General features: G+C 44.9%; 1 protein-coding gene across 1 annotated transcript in view; it reads left to right on the top strand.

Annotated features, from left to right (window-relative positions):
* Positions 1-2,073: 2,073 nt before the first annotated feature.
* Positions 2,074-19,210, top strand: part of LOC144784431 (multidrug resistance-associated protein 1-like) — a 1,265,484-nt gene continuing 1,248,347 nt past the window's right edge. Inside the window, exon 1 of the mRNA XM_078663181.1 lies at positions 2,074-2,122. Coding sequence (XP_078519307.1) covers positions 2,114-2,122 — 9 coding nt within the window. The 5' untranslated portion in view covers positions 2,074-2,113. The remainder of the gene's footprint in view (positions 2,123-19,210) is intronic.

Here is a 19,210-nt window from a genome sequence, read left to right as displayed (position 1 = left end):
CCCATGATGCACTGGGCCAGGGACAGACTAATTTGCATATAGTCGGGTTCTGAACTTATTTACGTATTTACAGTACAATAATAATATTCATGCCTGATAATGCTATTATATGTATGTCTGTCTATACTATGATTTCGAAACCATGTCATGGTTCAAATCAAACATTTCATGTATACCCAAGTGTTTGTTCGTCTTTTTGTTGCTATATTTCTATAGCCCATGAATGAAATCACTTACTGTACCATAATAGTAGATGACAAGATACCACGAGCACATGGTTGACCACAGGCCCCTTTTTAATGTTCCCCTACCATGAGTCTTCCAAGGTATTGACTCTTTGCCTTTTGTCTGCTTCTTGTCATTCCAGATTATTAATTTCTTTTATAAGTGGCACTATGTTCATTGTGATAGGCCAAGGCCACTACATCACTCTTGCAGTCACTGCACATCCTGAAGAAGCGCTTGGGATTCCCTCCTGAGACCATTTATTGCGCAAAACATGTTGACTCTCAACATGCCCATTAGGGGTAGGCTTTCTGTCTAGCTACCAAGGGCCATTATCCCCCTCAAGCAGCACATCCTTCTGCTTTTTTTTTTACTGATGACAGTGGGGTTAATTTCTATTAAATTCACTGACTACCCCTCAAGCCATCTTTTAATATCACTTTACGACACCACTGCCACTCACACTCTCATGCACCCTTACGGCTTTATCTCAAAAAGATCTACGACAAAGTGACCCTTCGAGGGACCCGTAGGGCATTGCAACGCCGGCCGGACAAGGAGCACAGCTCAATGATGAAGCATGACATCCTTCTGGGTGTGTGAGGGCACCAATATCAGGACACACTGTCCCTAGACACTATAATTTGATAACGACTGCAGTTTCCTCTCCAACCCCTCTTTTACAGGAACTGTGACTTCCGCAGGATATAATTCTGTATTTACAATACTTACCTCCAGGGCCCTCAGACTTGATAACTTGACGTAGGGCAGTGACGCAAGGAATCTTGCTGTGCTGCCCTATAACATAAGTAAAGTGCAGGAATGTTGGATTTACAGTAAATATTGAGCATTCTGGCCCTTTTACCCAGCATCCATGAACAATGGTCTGCCTTGCGCCAATGTATGCACCCTTGATCCATACTGCAAGGGTGTCTACGTTGTGGTGAGGATTAATTGTGTGTAGGAAGAAAATACCTATTTGTGCAAAATCATCAACAGCATATATTGAGTAAAAATACGTTAAACTTAAGAATATTTGCCCTCGTTGCGCATCCACGACGCCAACCTGGGGGCTGTGTTAGGTTTGGATGCATACCCAGATATACCATTTCTCATACAACTGGTAGTGTGTTATTTTCCATGGTTGTTGTGTTGGAACACCCACAGCAACACACATGGTATGCCCCTTTCACGCAGTGTCTTGTGTGAAAGGGGCACACAATTACAAGGCCCTGAAAAGTCAGGGCATGTTGCTTTGCTTGGCCTTGTCCACAGAAGACTGGGTGTTGTGGTGGTTGTCACAAAGCAGCAACCATTGGATTAGACACACTCCCAGATCTAAAAGAATTTGTATATATGCGAATGTTTAAAAATCCAATGCAACACCAGGGGTGGTTTTAGGGAGGTCCAACAAGGACAAATGTTTAATTTCATCCACTTCATCATTTTTCTATGTGTGCTGCATTCTGCTGCACACATACCTGGAGGATAGTGGATGATTAGTTTCATTATTGTCAGGAAGGTGTCCCTACCTGCACACAAACAATCATCACCACAATGCAGACACACTTGCAACATGATGCAAGGCTACCTGTACTTGGGTCTGGCATCTCAATGGATCAACACTGCAAATGTGATCACATGTGTGTGTTATATGTCATCAAAGAGGGTGATTCATATGTAAGACAATTGGCCGGGGCATGGTGTAAGTATCTTCAACTTTATGCGTCTTACTGTCATTACCTTGTGAAGATGCCACTAACTCTCATGTTCATCATGTTCAGTGTGTAACTGTACACCATTCCCTGATCAATGTGACATACTTTTTGTCTCATAGGTCGTCCAGAGCCATACACACGTGAGGAGGTGGCGAGCTTCCGGGATCCTAATGCCACTGGTGAGTGAAATCTCATTGAAATTATTGCCTGTTTGTTCACAATTTCTCCACATACATGCTTTGCTCAGAGACATGCCATATATTATAAGAGACAACGGTCCCTCCAAAAAGCTTGAGGTCAATGATACACAGAACGGCATTGAGACCTTTGTCAATATTCTCCAATTGGAGAGACAATGTATTTATAAAACGCACAATAAAAAACTAAAAGCAAAAACATATACAAAATTCCGTGGGTAAAAGGTTGGAAGTCAACACATTTCCAACCCTTAGGCATTTACACACATAGTGACTTCATCAGTAAATACATGTTAAGGACAGTCACAATACAGAAAACATCTTACGCTTCCTATCAATCCAACTCAGCCACTTTGGAGTAAAGCTGTGCAAGTCAACGACGTTTCGATTCCAACTACGATTGAGGGATCATCATCAGGACACATGAGTATATGCCTGAGAAAATGCCTGTGCTGGGCATAAATTAGAGAAGGGGAAAAAAGGTAAATCAATGGGAGGGCAAGGGGAGGGGTAAACAAGGCAAACAAAAGTAAAGAGAAAAGAGGAAGAAAGAAAGCGGAAGAGGTACGGATGGTTCCAAATAGGGACAATGGAGCAAGACACCAGTGTGCATATACACTCAAGATGTCAGTGCGTCGTGAGACCTCTACGAGCCACAATGAACCCCGAATTGCAGACAAGCAAGGTGGAATTGGCGGTGCAACTGCTACACCGTGTGCGATGGGTGAGACCATAATTATGCTATGCCGTGAGTGTTGGGTGACACCAAATTAATGAAAGGGATGTCATTCAGACAGGCTAGTCAGTGTGTGATCAAGAGGTGATTCCCTTGAGAAAATCATACATGGTAGTACGTCAATGTCAGCCAGGCCCTGGAACCACTAGGGCTGAAATGGGGAGAAGTGGCAAGCAGGTATGATGACCTGAAGATAAACATATGGCACGCCCCTTGGGAGGAATCCAGTGCACATGAAGAATTAGATCAGTGTACCATGAGTAGGAGCCTGATAATGCTCGCGGTGGAGTGGTAATCTGGAGGAAACAAGGGGCAGTCAGCCGAGTGAAATGGCTAACAATTGGCCAAAACCGCCATCAAAGTAATGTAGTGGTCCGACTTACAGTAAGGGTGGAAGTCAGCAGGAATAACGGTCAGCTGCACATAGGGCAGCCTACATCGGAGCCCAGATGCAGAAACGGCAATAAGAATGAGCTGCAGAGAAAAAGGGGAGGTAAGGAAACGGAATGCAGAGTGCTACAAGATGGATGGTCATGAATACGGCTTACCGTAGGGTGCGCGGTGATATTATATGACTGAGTCCAGCGATATCCAGGAGGTGCAGTGTGGTAGACCGGGATGCGTGAGATAAAAGCAACGCAGCGTCCAGGAGCATGCATGCGTGATGGTGCACACGGGAAAGCTAGTGTGCAAAGACAGATGGCTATAGAGGGGTAGAGATGGGCGCCATAATGGACGACCTGAGGAAACGTGCAAGTCTAAAGTAATAAGAGGAGAGGCGCCATCATGAATGAGTTATGGAAATAGGGCGTGAAGTTATCATGAAAGGAGAACATGGCAGTGCACATTCAGTCATAAGAGTGAAGAAAACAGCCAGAAGGCTGCTGTTATTAAAATTGTTGGAGCGGTGCACAAATTAAATCAGGTTGGTCCAATCCTCCGTTCTGTTAAGTCCAGTGTGTAGGCTATTAGTCTGTAATATAAATTTCAGTTCTTCTTTGTTGAGGATAGTGCTGATGTCTCTGCTCTGTGGTGGTGGTTGGATCACACTGATGACTTGCCATTTTAAGTTGTCCTCTGAGTGTCCTTAGTTTGTGAAATGTTCATCCAATGGTGCGTTCTGTGTTTGACACCTCAGGCAGTTCTGATATTGGCCGATCCGGAATTCTGACGTTCTGAGTTGTTTGACCTATATAAATTAGGGTACAGGGGGACAAGATAGCATATATAAGATTGTTGGTGTTACAGTTCGAGAATTGGCTCAACATTATATTAATATTTCCAAAAGTAAACTCCTTGCTTTCGATGGTCAAATGGCAGACGCTGCAACCTCGACATTTAAAATTTCCTAACACAGGTGGTAAGCTCCACATATCAGTGGGTGCTTGAGATGTTTTTTTGGTGGGTAGGGCTGCTTTAACCACATGGTCTCTAATATTGTTGTTCTCACGTAAGGCAAAGAGTGGGCGTTCTAATGACATGCATTTCTTAAATTGATTGGAGACAGGAGAGAAGGTAGTGACACATAATCAATGGTCATTTTCTGTTTTGGACTTGGGTGTCAAGGGTACTGCACCTGGGCAGTACCAAGCTTGTTTCAATGACCTTCTGACTAGTTTACAGGTTGTTGGCTTCATGAAAGTAGTCCTGTTTGAAGGAGCAATTCCTTCTTATATGCAAAATGTGTTAGAGTGGCAAAGAATCTCTCAGTGCACTTGGGTGGTGGCTGTTGTAAGAGCGTAAGGTGTTTCTCTCAGTGGGTTTCCTTCATGAGGGATCATAAGAAGGTCCAGAAAAGCAATCTGGGATTTTCTGTGTGTTATGGTGAAATTTAAGCCACTATAATGGGCATTCAACCAGTCATGGAGCATGATCAAAGTAGTTTCAGAGCCTTGCCAAATCATGAAAATATCGTCAATATATCATTTCCGCATTATGATATTCAACACGAAGCGGTTGGCTTCGGATAAGGTTTTGTTAGTTTCTGACCAGTCCATATAAAGTATCACAAAATTGGGAGCAAAAACTGCTTTTGTTTGTTGGAAGAGTATACCATCAAATGAAAAAAAATTGAGAGTTAGACAAATCTTGAGTAGGTGAAGAATAAATGGTGTAGGGACCGAGTGTAGACGGGTCCGAGAGTCAAGAATATTTTGACTAACATCAATCCTTTTCCCCTGCGGGATATTAGTATAAAGAGATTCAACGTCCCGAGTGCATAGTATGCAATTGGCAGAATCAAACAGTAGGTCTTCAACTAGGTTGATCATGTCCATTGTATCCTTGATGTGTGTTTGGAACAAGGTCTTTGATAAAGCTATCCACATAGCGCCCAAGTGGGTTCAAAAATAGAGCCACACCCGGACAATATGGGGTGTCCTGGTGGAGCATCTGTGTTTTTGTGTACTTTGGGGAGTGTGTAAATCACCAGTGTTCTTGGTGACCCATTAGGATGGAGGGCGGATTGCCGCCCGCCATCCTACCCGGAATGACCCCCCGCCATATTAGTATGGTGGGGGGACCACGGCGAACAGAAAGACCGTCCGCCACTTTTCCGGCGGCCGGGGCGGAAAAGGTTTAATAGGGCGGCGGTGTCTATCAGACACCGCCAGCCATATTAGCATGTGCATTTTCCAATGCCGAAAGGCATGCGGAGACAGCCTGCAGGGGCCCGTTGCGGGCCCCCAGGGACTCCGGAGATGTGGGGGGTGCACATGGGGGGTACCCATGGTACCCCCCAGCATTGCAAAGTACAACGTGGCAGGTACCGCGCGGTGCCTGTCACGTTGTGCTTTGTAATGCACAACATGTATCTTTAGCATTGCGGCAGACGATGCTTTCAGCACCGCACGCCAAAATGCTAAAGATACAGGATGCGCCCGCAACTGTGGCGGGCGCATCCTAATACCCCCAACGGGACCCCCGCCCTTATGGCGGGCGGTCCATACACACGACAGGATGACGGGCGGACTTTTGGCAGACAAAGTCCGCCCTTCATCCTAATGAGCCCCTTGGTGTTCAGATAAAGGAATTTATTTTGACTGAGAAAACCCTCTGTGTTGCCTGCTACGCCTACTTTGCAAAGTGCGAATTAGACAACACTACGTACACTCTGTGGGCGGAGCGTAGCATTGCCTCCCAGGGTTAATTTCAATGCACAACATGACAGGCACCGCGAGGTGCCTGTCATGTTGTGCATTGAAATGCAGGGGGGTACCATAGGTACCCCCCATGTGCACCCCCCCGGAGTCCCTGGGGGCCCGCAACGGGCCCCCGCAGGGGGACTCCGCATGTGCCGCCATGGAAAGGCATTCATAAATGCTCATCCTAATATGGCTGGCGGTGACCGACACCACCACCATATACAACCCTTTTTTGCGACCGGGGCGGAAAAGCGGCAGATGGTATTTTCATCTGCCACGGTCCGCCCGCCATAGTAATATGGCAGGGGGAAATGGGTGGTGGGCGGGCGGAATAGGATGTCGGGTGGATCGCCACCGCCTGCATGCCGGTGGCGATCCACACGACATCCTAATGGGCCCCTTAGTGTCCAGCACCTTCCCCTAATTAATACTAACTGGAGTGGGAATAGTAAAATATTTAAGTTTAATGTCCAACACTTAGGGGCAGATTCCGATTCGGTAAAACCCCCTATGAACAGCCGTACGGAGCATATGTCCCGTGCGAATCGTACACCTTAAACGTCCCCGTACGTATGATGAAGTACGATCCGAACCCAAAGCAGATCTCCGTACGAATCGTACGAAAGACCATACGACTCAAAAATCCGTACAAATCGCATTTGGAACACACAGTACGCGACGTCCGTACGGATTGAAGCAGCTTTTCACGACACAGCAAGTATGATTCGTCTCGTCAACACTCCGTATGACTCTTTTTATATGGGAGCCCAAAGCAGATTTTGAGTCGAACCGCGTACGAAACGGACCCCCCCCGGGTACATGAGTACACCCCATAATTGCAGGGGTACGGTGCGTAGGGGTACAGTGCTTAGGGGTACGGTGCGTAGGGGTACTGTGCTCTGGGGTACGGTGCATAGGTTTACGGTGCGTAGGGGTACAGTGCTTAGGGGTACGGTGCATAGGTGTACGGTGCGTAGGGGTACGGTGCTTAGGGGTATGGTGCGTACCCCCATGATTGCAGGGGTACGGTGCGTATGTGATTGTGTGGTTCTCCGTACGAATTGCTCAAACAACGTTCTCCGTATGAATCGCATTCTGATTCCCTGGTCTGGATCATACTTGTCGGGTCAAACAGCATGTTTATGATTCGTACGGTTCACTTTCAGGGTCCGTATCGTACGGATTTTCCCTTGCTTTTCGTACGGTTCGCAAAGATTCCGACGTATTTTTTACCTACGGATCGTACTATGTCATTCGGACCAATTTATACGATTCTTAGGGAAAGGGCTACGAATACGAATTGTCGTACGGATTCGTTTCCCGAATCGGAATCGACCCCTTAATGCAAATTAATACTAACCGGAGTGGGAATAGTGAATGATATAAGTTTAGTGTCCAGCATCTACCCCTAATTAATACTAACTGGAGTGGGAATAGTACATTAATTAGAATTAGTGTCCAGCACCTATCCCTAATTAATACTAACTGGAGTGGGAATAGTAAATTAATTAGAAATTAGTGTCCAGCACCTACCCCTAATTAATACTAACTGGAGTAGAAATAGTAAATTAAATAGAATTAGTGTCCAGCACCTACCCCTAATTAATACTAACTGGAGTGAGAATAGTAAATTATTCAAGTTTAGGGTCCAGCATCTACCCCTAATTAATACTAACTGAAGTAGGAATAGTAAATGAATTAGAATTCGTTTCCAGCACCTACCCCTAATGCTAACTGGAGGGGGAATAGTAAATTAATTAAGTTTAGTGTCCAGCACCAACTTTAAATTAATACTAACTGGAGTGGGAATAGCAAATTATTTAAGTTTAGTGTCCAGCATCTAAACATAATTATAAGTAACTGGATTGGGGATAGTAAATTAAATAAATTTAGTGTCCAGCACCTACCTTTAATTAATACTAACTGGAGTGGGAATAGTAAATTAATTAAGGTTAGTATCCAAAACTTATCCTGAATCGATACTAACTGGAGTGGGAATAGTAAATTATTTAGGATTACTGTCTAGCATCTACCCTGTATTTATGCTAACTGGAGTGGGAATAGTACTTTAGCTAAATATGTTTTTATTTATAATTTTAATAAATTATTACAGGTTAAAGTACTATAATATTATTATTAAAAGACAGTTGTGAATGGGAAAAAAATACATTGTCTTTATATTTAATTAAAATATACTATTTTACACAGTATATTTAATAAAAAATAAACTTAATATGTAACACTGAATATAACATTAATAAAATGGTAGAAAATAAATTAGACATTTTACATTTTTTATTGATCTTTATTTATTGTAAAATAATTTGTAAACTAAAAGAAAAAAATAATTTATTAAAAACATGTAAAATACACCAATACATAAAGATAGGAAATACTATGTATTTTACAAAAACAACATAGGGGGTGAGTAGGATGGCAGGTGGATCGCCACCGCTGGCCTGGCGGTGGCGCTCCACCCGCCATCGTAGTCATTTACCCCGCCATATTATAATGGACACATTATGGTGAGTGCGGTGGAAGGCCTTTCCATGGAAAGGCTGTCGGGATGTGCTTTGCTGGCCCGTTGCGGGCCCCGGGGGGGGTGCACTTGGGGGCACCCATGGCACCGCCACTCCATTTCTATGCACAAGGTGACAGGCACGTTGTACAGGGAAATGTACACCATGGCACTTTGGCATTGCGGCAAGCAGCACCCGCCGCAATATATGCCCCATTTCTGAGTATGGAAGTACAATCTCCTGCTACTCACTCTCTCTCTGTATTCCCCCCTATCTCGATTGAGGAGGTATTATCACTTATCACACAGATAAAGAGTGGCTGCCCAATGGACACTATCCCTGCGCGTATTATGCCTACACTTGCGAATGAATTGGGACCTGCGCTCCAGAGGCTAGTAAACCTCTCGCTAAGCACAGTAGAGGTTCCGCTAGGATGGAAGAAGGCGTTGGTTAGGCTGCTCAGGAAAAACACAGCAATCCCCTGGACTGAGCTAGCCAACCTTAGGCCAATATCCCTGCTTCCTTTTCTAGGCAAACTTATTGAAAAGTTTGTTAATAGACACCTGTCTAATTACATCGAATTTGTAGGAGGGCTAGACTATTCACAATCGGGTTTCAGGCCAAAACACAGTACCGAGACTACCCTGACGATCTACATATGTACCGTTATCCTGGTACTGTTGGATCTGTCTGCGGCATTCAACACCGTGTCACATTCCATCTTGACTGCCAGGCTAGCTAACATCGGCCTGAAGCACGAGGCACAGGCATGGTTGAGGAGTTTCCTAACAAACCGCACCCAGCGAGTGACAATGGGTGCTTACCGGTCAGAGGAGGTTGAAATTTCCAAAGGGGTGCCACAGGTCTCATGTTTGAGCCCTACGCTCTTTAACATCTATGTGGCACCCCTGGCTAACATCATGAGAACTTATGGATTCATCCTGGTATCCTACGCGGATGATACTCAACTCCTCTTTCCTTCAAGTCCCTTACCACCGAGGTTAGGAACTCCTTTTCCCAGGGTATGAAAGCAGTGGCACACTGGATGTCGTCCAACTACTTGCAATGCAATGTTGGAAAGACAGAAGTCATGCTGTTTGGTGAAGCTAAACTCCTCTGGACTCCGGACTGGTGGCCACAAGATCTGGGCCCAGTACCCGAGCCCAAACAAATAGTTAAAAATCTGGGAGTCCGATTAGATCAAGAACTTACACTCAAACAGCATGGCAACCAGGTGGTGGGAGCCTGCTTTCATGTTATTGGCCTGTTACGAAAAATCTTCCTCTTACTACCGGATGCAACTAGAAGACCGTTGGTACAGGCACTGGTCCTGAGTCGAATAGACTATTTTAATGGCCTGCTCCTGCCTGCTAATGAGGGAGTCATGACAAGACTCCAGGTAGTTCAGAACACGGCAGCTCGCCTGGTTCTGAACGCCCCCCCTCGTACGCCCTCCAAACCACTGCTGGCAAAGTTGCACTGGTTATCAGTCAAACAGAGGGCCAAGTTCAAAGTATGTTGCACAATACACAAAAGCCTCAACGGGCTGGGTCCAGCATACCTGATTAAAAAGTTTGTTCCCTATGTACCTGTTCAGTCACTTAGGTCGAGCGAGCAAGGCCTCCTCTGTGTACCTAGAGCAAAAAAAGCCAGACATGGAACCAAAGCATTATCAGTGGCAGGACCCTCCCTATGGAATAGTCTCCCAAAGTCTCTCAGGCTATGTGTAGAACATCTTCCATTTAGAAAACAACTTAGGACCTTCTTATTCCAACACTAGAACGGCTGCTAAACTGGTTCTTCCCCAAACATATGCTGTAGATGCCTAAAGGCGCGGAGATACTCCTCCGGGAGTCGAATCTAGCGCGGTACAAACCTGCAAATAAATAAATAAATAAATAAATATCAAACATGTGGCATGCTGCGACCGCCAGGGTGGTGGTAACATCCTAATTGTTCATCAGAAGGTGGAAGGTGCACTTGTTGAAAGTAGACACACGCACTTTTAATCCAGTAATATTTCTTTCTTTTTATTCAGATAATCTTTAACAACCAAAGCACACAGCCAACGCGTTTCGTTCTGAGCAGGAACTTCGTCAGGGCTCTATTTAAATTGGACCAATAGGTGATAAGGTAAATCCAACTGACGTAAAAGCTGAATATTTCAAGGAGAACAATGGGAAATGTCGATTGATAGTGGCAGTGATCTAATTTCTTTTCATGCAAATAAGCCAAGAAAAGTAAGAATCTATAGAATCCGCGTGAAGCCCCGTCTCATCTCTACAGCAGTAGAACAGATGAGGCGGGTGGAGGGAAAAGTTCTAATCCATGCAATATCAGGGTAGAACTCCGTAGAGAGCGACGACTCCCGGCATGATAACAGGAAGTGCCCGCCTCATCTGTTCGACTGCTGTACGTGCATTTCATCTTCGGAAGTAATACATATTCTGAAATCTTTTTTGAATTAATAGATACAGTCCTGTACTTTTTGCACCTGGCCTTTGATGACATAGATACTTCGCTGCTAGTGTGTACACCGAACAGTTTTAGGCTATATACCTTGACTGATCGTTTTTTTCGTTTGATGAGATGAGACGGGTTGTTAAAGATTATCTGAATAAAAAGAAAGAAATATTACTGGATTAAAAGTGCGTGTGTCTACTTTCAACGAGTGCACCTTCCACCTTCTGATGAACATTTTGCTTAACTTTGCACCCTGGAACGACGGGTGCGGGAAGTGTGTTGCACCAATCTATAAATATTGAAGATACATGTGTTTCGGTTGAGCCAGACCTCGGCCGGTCGTTCCATTTTTCATTGTGTACTGTAACATCCTAATTAGCGGTACGGGACCGCCGCACGTCTGGCGGCTAGTCCTAGCACCGCGAGGATGGCGGGTGGACTACATCAGTAACTGGGGCGTAGGCCAGTGCAATTTTTTTATTTAGTATTTATTTATTTTATTTTGAAAGTTTTATAGAGCGCGAACAAATCCTTACGGATATCAGAGCGCTTTACAAACAGAGTGTGAATATGCAAGCAAATGAATAATAATTAAACAAAAACATTTGAGAAAAAAGGTGTAAATGGTTACAAAATAAAGAGAAACAATGTAAGGTGGCAACGATGCAAGGCAGTCAATATACATACAAAAAAACAATATAAATAGTGTCAGGAGGAAAAGTATTGAGTTACCATATTACAATAGTCAAAGTTCAGGTAAATTTGGCTAAGAGGAGAGCTTTTACTTCTTTTTTGAAGGATGCAGTGGATCCTTCAAAAGACTGTCAAGTTGGTGCATATGTCTGCCAATAGAGTGAAAGTACAAGGAGTCAAAATGCCTCATAGGTAAGCAGTACAGTACTAGTGTTGTAATAACAGTGTCTAAAACCACGGATGTAAAGAATGGTAAGACACATCGAGTCGACCACAGGAAGGTACCATTCCTGAGTTTACAGGTCTTTTGACATTTATGACCCATTATTCTGCCCTTGTCTGTGTGTCAGGGCTTTTCACTTGTTGATATTGGGGGTGTATGGAACCTACAGCCATGCAACCGTCCACATTTCTTAAACCTGGTAAAGTGTTAGGTTCTCACATCTCTCCAGGAAATGTGTTTTGTAGGCCCAGCAGTATTAGGATGCTGATTGGTAGTCACTCTCCCATATTTTCATATGTGTGCTGCATAATAAATACTGCCATGTCAGTGGTTTTGGAATAAGTGGCTAACTTACAAGTCCATTGTGCTGCTGCAGCGCCACTTTAGATAAGTGGGAAAGTGACGTTCCAGTGACTCGAGGTGCTTGTACAGAGACCCTCAATGTAATGTAATATCTGGTACTCTTCCTTCCCCACACAGACACTATTGCCTTTGCAACACTTGGCCCCTTGCCACATGGTGCTATGCACTCAGAGTAGGAATAGGGCATTTTTGTGTACGACAGCTCCTGTATCTGAACACAGGAATTTTTCATATCATGCGACTGATATGCATTCATGCACTTTATATTAGTTGTAGAACCTTTCTCAAGAAAAGGCAGCTTGCCTGCTATGTATATATTTCTCATTGTTTGATATCATGTATGTATTCAGTAGATTTGTTAAACCAGGTGTCAGACATATGCCAAATGTCCATACATTTGTGAACCAGATTGGTGATTGGACACACAACCCAGGGCCGCTCAGACGGTTATTTTGCAGGCTATGTTTTCTACATGTAGCACATACTATATCTGTGCTGGAGTGATTTGGTAGGGCCTCATTACTGTGATTTCTTTTACGTACCTCAGTGCAGCAGAAAAAAAGGGCAGTAATGCGCCAAATCTATCAAATATGCTGCTTCCTGGTCGTTTCCCCAGCACCGGCAAACAGTGGGCTGATGTGCGCCTTTGCAGGTACCTTAGCACCATGGTGAAAGGATACCTGCATCGTGTGGATGAATATTTTTGTGCAGGAAGGGAAACCTTTCTACAAAAAACAATCACATGAGGATTTGTCCTCATTGTATGTGTGCTTTAGAATGCAGTACACATTGAATATGGAAAAACAAGGAGATTAAGAGATGTTTTTCCTCGTTGTGCCTCCCTTACACCTCCCCTGGGGAGGCGTAACTTATTGGAGCTGCCTACGATTTATGAATTTCCCATTAATCTAGGGCAGTGTCAGTGTCAATAATCCAATGTTGCTTGAAACACCACCACAAGCACCCGTGGAACATCACTTTCACGCAATGTTCTGCATGAAAGAGGCACATATTTATGAGGCCATTAAAAAAGCCACATTATGTGGCTTTTTAGATATGCCTGTGGCACACTGCCCACCAGAACATAAAACAGAGTGGCCTTCCAGCGGCGCAAATCGCAGCTTCGGCCTCATGAATGAGGCTCCTGTTGAGAAATGTAGGATGTGGAAGCAAGCACTCTTGTGGAAAGCACATACACACTTGAAAAAGGAGCAAATTTCAATAACAACCATATATTTCACATTCTAATGTGCCTTTGATGACCGTCACCTGGACATCAATCACATATTTACATACCATTAGGAGATCAACGTTTGTAGCTCAGCAAACATTCACTTATGTATGCCACCCGGAAGTTCAAGCTTGCAATCTGAATTGCTTGTACCATTTACAGATTTTTTAAGAATTTAAAATGGTTGTCATACCAACATAGAACATCATGGGATGTATTCAACAGTGCAATATCTGTCTTCCACAATGTACTAGTCACTCAATTCATGGGGAAAGTAATACCATGCATCCTGAGCATGAATTGTGATTTTATTGTGACAAGAAATCAAGGAGCAAGGTTCAACTGGCAGGCAAAAACAGCAGGAAGCACTTACAGTGAGGATGAGGATGTCCGAGCACAGTCCAGGGGAAATACCTGTCATGGGACATACCCGGGGACAGAAATATTTCAGTGTTACATCACATAGACAGTCCACAGATATATGAGTGATAAACCAGTGATAAAGCAAAGGAGGACAGTTACAGTTTTGGTGTACACTGGCATGACAAGTAGCACAGGACAATGGAGATTTTGGCCCATGCTAACAGGATCATTTCCTAACTACATGAGTAACATCAACATCTGCTTCCTCTGATGTATGTGAAGGATCAGCTGATGGTGTTTTCAAGGGTCCCGGAGACAAAGAGGCATACACACATCGAGGATTGAAAATGTGGAAGGCAGGTTCCCAGCAGCATTTCCCTGGGCCAACAGGTAAGGCAGCAATGCACTGAGTAGGACTTGCTGGTTTGCCAGCACTGCAGCTACATCACGTTGGTGGGCAGCCAATGTGGTGAGGTATGTATTATGCTTTACTCCATGGCTTCAATAATGTTCTGGATGGCCCCCAGCCTGTTGGCAACCTCAATGGTGCCACTTGTGCTGGGAATTTGATCCTGCCTCTGCCACATGACAACGTCTGTCATTCAGGGCCCGGTACAAGCCACAGAGCGGAGAGTTGGTGCCTCTTCCATGCTCTGCACTACCACAATGTGAGCTGAGACAATGAAGAAGTCCCTCTAGGGCTGCTGCCATGGTCTCCATCCCTGTCCAAACCTCTTGTACCAACTGACTCTGCACTTCGACAACACGTTGTTCAAAGATATTTGCGCTGTCCTGTGAGTCTGGAGGTCCCGACGTTGTGGGAGGTGGTGTATGACAGGTGCCAGACAGGTCATGTGGAGACCCCGCAGTGCACCTTGACCTTCTTCTGACTGGGGAGGGTATTTGAATGGATTGGATTAGTTCTTGGAAGAGGTCTGGGTCCAGGCTTGGCGCACTGTCACCGTCCACATGATCCTCTTCAAGACAGGTTGCTGCTCAGGAGTAGGTGTTGCATGCTCTGAAATGTGACACAAGGTAGGTTGATGCTCATGTTGGAGAGTCTACAATTTTTGATTTATTGTCATCATTTTGTAACTTTAACTATAGGTCAAAAGAGCAAAGTTCATGCAACACAGCATAAAATGTAAATTTCAGGTCATCAAAGCACCATATCCAAGTAGTTTTTTAGGTTGAACCTGCGAGGCATGCAGTAATAGAGTATGGAGTGGAAGCTCCACCCACTCTACGCCCATGTTTTTAATTGCCTTATTCCATTGTCTTTCGTAAATGCTTTCTTCTGATTGATTAGGAGGCTTGTTAGTCACTCCCATTATGGCCATGTCGTCATTTGGATCCTCCCATGGCTACTGGCCCCTTTACTTCGAGTGTTACATGGGTACAGTACGTGTTATCTAGACTGTGAGCACTACTTTTGTTGACTTCTCGCCCCCTTCTCCCCTCTCCACTCCCGCCTACACTCCCGTTGTTCATGCTCCCCCCATTTTCCCTAATGCAATGCATTAGGTCTCGCGTAAATTCAAGTCAAATTGCATTGCAAATGCTTTTTAAACCTCTCCTGTGGACAGCACATGGCCACCCGTGGGTTGGTCTGCAGTGAGAGAGCAGATCTTTGACCCTCTTAGCTTAGGCCAGCCCCAGGTTTGATTTCTATTCGAGGGAACGGCCACTCGGACCAATGCACCTTTAAGACTTTTGACCAAACTTTGCCTGTTTTAAGGTCCCTCGTCATATCCGTCTGACTGGGAGCCTCGCTGTCACGTGAGTTAATTAGTTGTCGGGCCATCCCTGAGCCTCCGCCTGTGGCCGTGTGATCAGGGAAGCTTGTTCGTAAGAGAAACTAAGGTTTCCGAGGCAGGGAGGGGACACCATGGGCTTTGCTCGGGCCACACCCTGGACTGGAACCAGGTTTCTTCGGGATTAGTCTGGTGCGGGGCAGCTTCACCTGGACTACCCACCAGGCAGTATGGGGTCCTATGGACCGGCTGCTACTGCTGATTTCTCTGGGTCGGGTCTGCTGGGCTTATATCTCCTTCCCTCTGAGGGTCTCCTCGCTTCTGGCCAGGGCGCAATGGGGACCTCTCCTGAACGCTTCCTGCGAGAACGAGCAGAATGCCCCCGGTTTGTCCCTGGCATTAGAGCCCGGGGGCAGAATCAACTTTCTGGCCATGGTTGACAATCTACAAGGGGACTACGGAAGGGGCTACTACCTGGAACTGAACATCGGGACCCACATCAGAAGGTGAGGAGGATGACTTTTATTGGGAGAGTAATAAGGGACAAAATTAGAAACTTCTGTGTAAAATGTCCCATTTACCCTCTGGTCACTTCTTATCTTGGGGTTCACGCATGCATCAATTCAATGTCCCACCAATATTTACATATAACTGTTACTAAGTCTGAGGCAGTCGTGAATTTTCAGCTATCCGCACATTGCATTCTGAGGTTTGTAGTTTTGCTCCTAAGCAATGGGTCAAATTTCCCCCAATGTACGAAGTGGTTTTGGCTAAACAGCGAGGGCTGGTTACAGGTGCCAAATACAACGTGACTATTTAACTCTGCATAAACACTTACCCCTCAGTGTTCGCCAACTGTATTAACCAGCTTATTACATTTAGCCAGTCATGCTTTACCCCTTTCCTGTAGTAGAAGCATATGGGAAAAAAACTGCGTAGGAACTGTCACCTTGAGGGAGATGTAAGGGTGATGTGGGCTTCGGCAGCGGCGTTGCTCATAAGAGTAAATATTGTGTAACTATACTTTATTTTCTAATAAGTATGTGTACAATACTTGTCCCAACTCCATACTTAGAGGATAGTTAAACAAGTTTCATTAGCTTTCTAAAGCGTTGATATGCATTTAAACACATCAGCAGAATGTGAGATGGTTACACATTTACTTACTGGTCACAGTATGTTCCACTTAATCCAAGAGGCAGCTGTCTTACTACGACTGGAATGTGTTTCATATACGTTGCACACAGATCTTTACACTCGGTTCATTAACCCGCTTAACTATCTCTCTATGGCCTGAACCCTGTGACCAATAGGTTGTACATACATGATTTGGGTAGGCACATTAACCCACCAAGGTTTCTCATTGGGATCAGAATCTCTTGCTTTCAGGAAACAAAGGCATTTCTCCGGTGGTGTATGTATCCGCTGAGTTTTCTGAGCGACAGTATAACCTGTGACTTGCAGGCTGTACACATGGTTGTCTGCAGTCAGTGAAGCCATAGAACTATGTCCCAAGGACATCTGCCACCGATAACCAATCAAGCAAAATCACAGGGCCTAAGTATTTAACACAGTTTTCATTCTTATCCCTTTTGATTCCTTTAACCTTTTTTTATTAGGTCAAGCATTTGAGACCTCTTGTATATACTTCAGTATATACTTATTATATACTTATATGTGTATGTACTTTGTGGGCTCTGGAGATCAGCCCTGGGACTGGTCTGCTTCCGCTTGGGGACTTTTTTCTGTTCAACTGCCTCTATTTAACTGTCTTGATAGAAAACGACCAGTAGAGGTCAGTAAAATACCAGAATTGCTTTCTGCTGAGGGACTTAATTTTTTTATTTTTCTGGCAACTGCCTCTATTTAACTTTCTTGATAGAAAACGACCAGCAGAGGTCAGTGAAATACCATAATCACTTTAGCATTCTCTAGATTCCAATCCAAAGAAAATGTCTTCCATGAGCACTTGTAGACACATTTTTTTTTAAAACTTGTTTTTTCAGTGATATGACCACCCAAGGCCCTGATTTTATATTAAAAACAGAGCTTTGGACTATACCATTTCGCGCTGAAAGGCAATATTTCTCTCCATTTGTTCCCATAACTGGCGTGTCATGCAGTTTGGTGCCTACTTTCCCTCCATGTTAAAGAACAGTTGATGTTTCAGCACCCAGGTTAATGTGCTGCATAGCTAAATACATATAAGGTCCCAAAGGCAAGACCAATTGCATTGCAAATGCTTGTTAAGTTTGGTTCCTGTACCATAGAATATGCCCAGACATGCCTTTTCTGGAGCACGATACAGAAAAGGGGGTGGTGATGAACAGAGTGTCTGAATTAAGCAGACCACTCTTACCCAGTCCAAAGATCAGGGCTTGATCCATCACCGTTATTTATCTCACTGCCCCATCCCAGCTCAGAACCTGGCTATATGCAAATTAGTCTGTCCCTGGCCCAGTGCATCATGGGAACAGGGCAGACCAAACTACCAAGCCAATTCTTCACCAGAAAGGAGACAAGCTACCGGGGACCGGTTTCTGGCATTTCAGCCTCTTCGGCCCGGCTTGCTTGAATCCTGATGGAGCAGTGAGAAAGGGACTCATGTCTGAGTATACCCTGCCACACCTATAGTGGCCAAAAACGATACAGAAAAGGGGGTGGTGATGAACAGAGTGTCTGAATTAAGCAGACCACTCTTACCCAGTCCAAAGATCAGGGCTTGATCCATCACCGTTATTTATCTCACTGCCCCATCCCAGCTCAGAACCTGGCTATATGCAAATTAGTCTGTCCCTGGCCCAGTGCATCATGGGAACAGGGCAGACCAAACTACCAAGCCAATTCTTCACCAGAAAGGAGACAAGCTACCGGGGACCGGTTTCTGGCATTTCAGCCTCTTCGGCCCGGCTTGCTTGAATCCTGATGGAGCAGTGAGAAAGGGACTCATGTCTGAGTATACCCTGCCACACCTATAGTGGCCAAAAACGATACAGAAAAGGGGGTGGTGATGAACAGAGTGTCTGAATTAAGCAGACCACTCTTACCCAGTCCAAAGATCAGGGCTTGATCCATCACCGTTATTTATCTCACTGCCCCATCCCAGCTCAGAACCTGGCTATATGCAAATTAGTCTGTCCCTGGCCCAGTGCATCATGGGAACAGGGCAGACCAAACTACCAAGCCAATTCTTCACCAGAAAGGAGACAAGCTACCGGGGATCGGTTTCTGGCATTTCAGCCTCTTCGGCCCGGCTTGCTTGAATCCTGATGGAGCAGTGAGAAAGGGACTCATGTCTGAGTATACCCTGCCACACCTATAGTGGCCAAAAACGATACAGAAAAGGGGGTGGTGATGAACAGAGTGTCTGAATTAAGCAGACCACTCTTACCCAGTCCAAAGATCAGGGCTTGATCCATCACCGTTATTTATCTCACTGCCCCATCCCAGCTCAGAACCTGGCTATATGCAAATTAGTCTGTCCCTGGCCCAGTGCATCATGGGAACAGGGCAGACCAAACTACCAAGCCAATTCTTCACCAGAAAGGAGACAAGCTACCGGGGACCGGTTTCTGGCATTTC

The sequence above is a fragment of the Lissotriton helveticus genome, chromosome 10 (genome assembly GCF_964261635.1).
Source record: "Lissotriton helveticus chromosome 10, aLisHel1.1, whole genome shotgun sequence".
Taxonomy (NCBI): Eukaryota; Metazoa; Chordata; class Amphibia; order Caudata; family Salamandridae; genus Lissotriton; species Lissotriton helveticus.
This window is presented reverse-complemented; position numbering and strand designations above follow the sequence as displayed.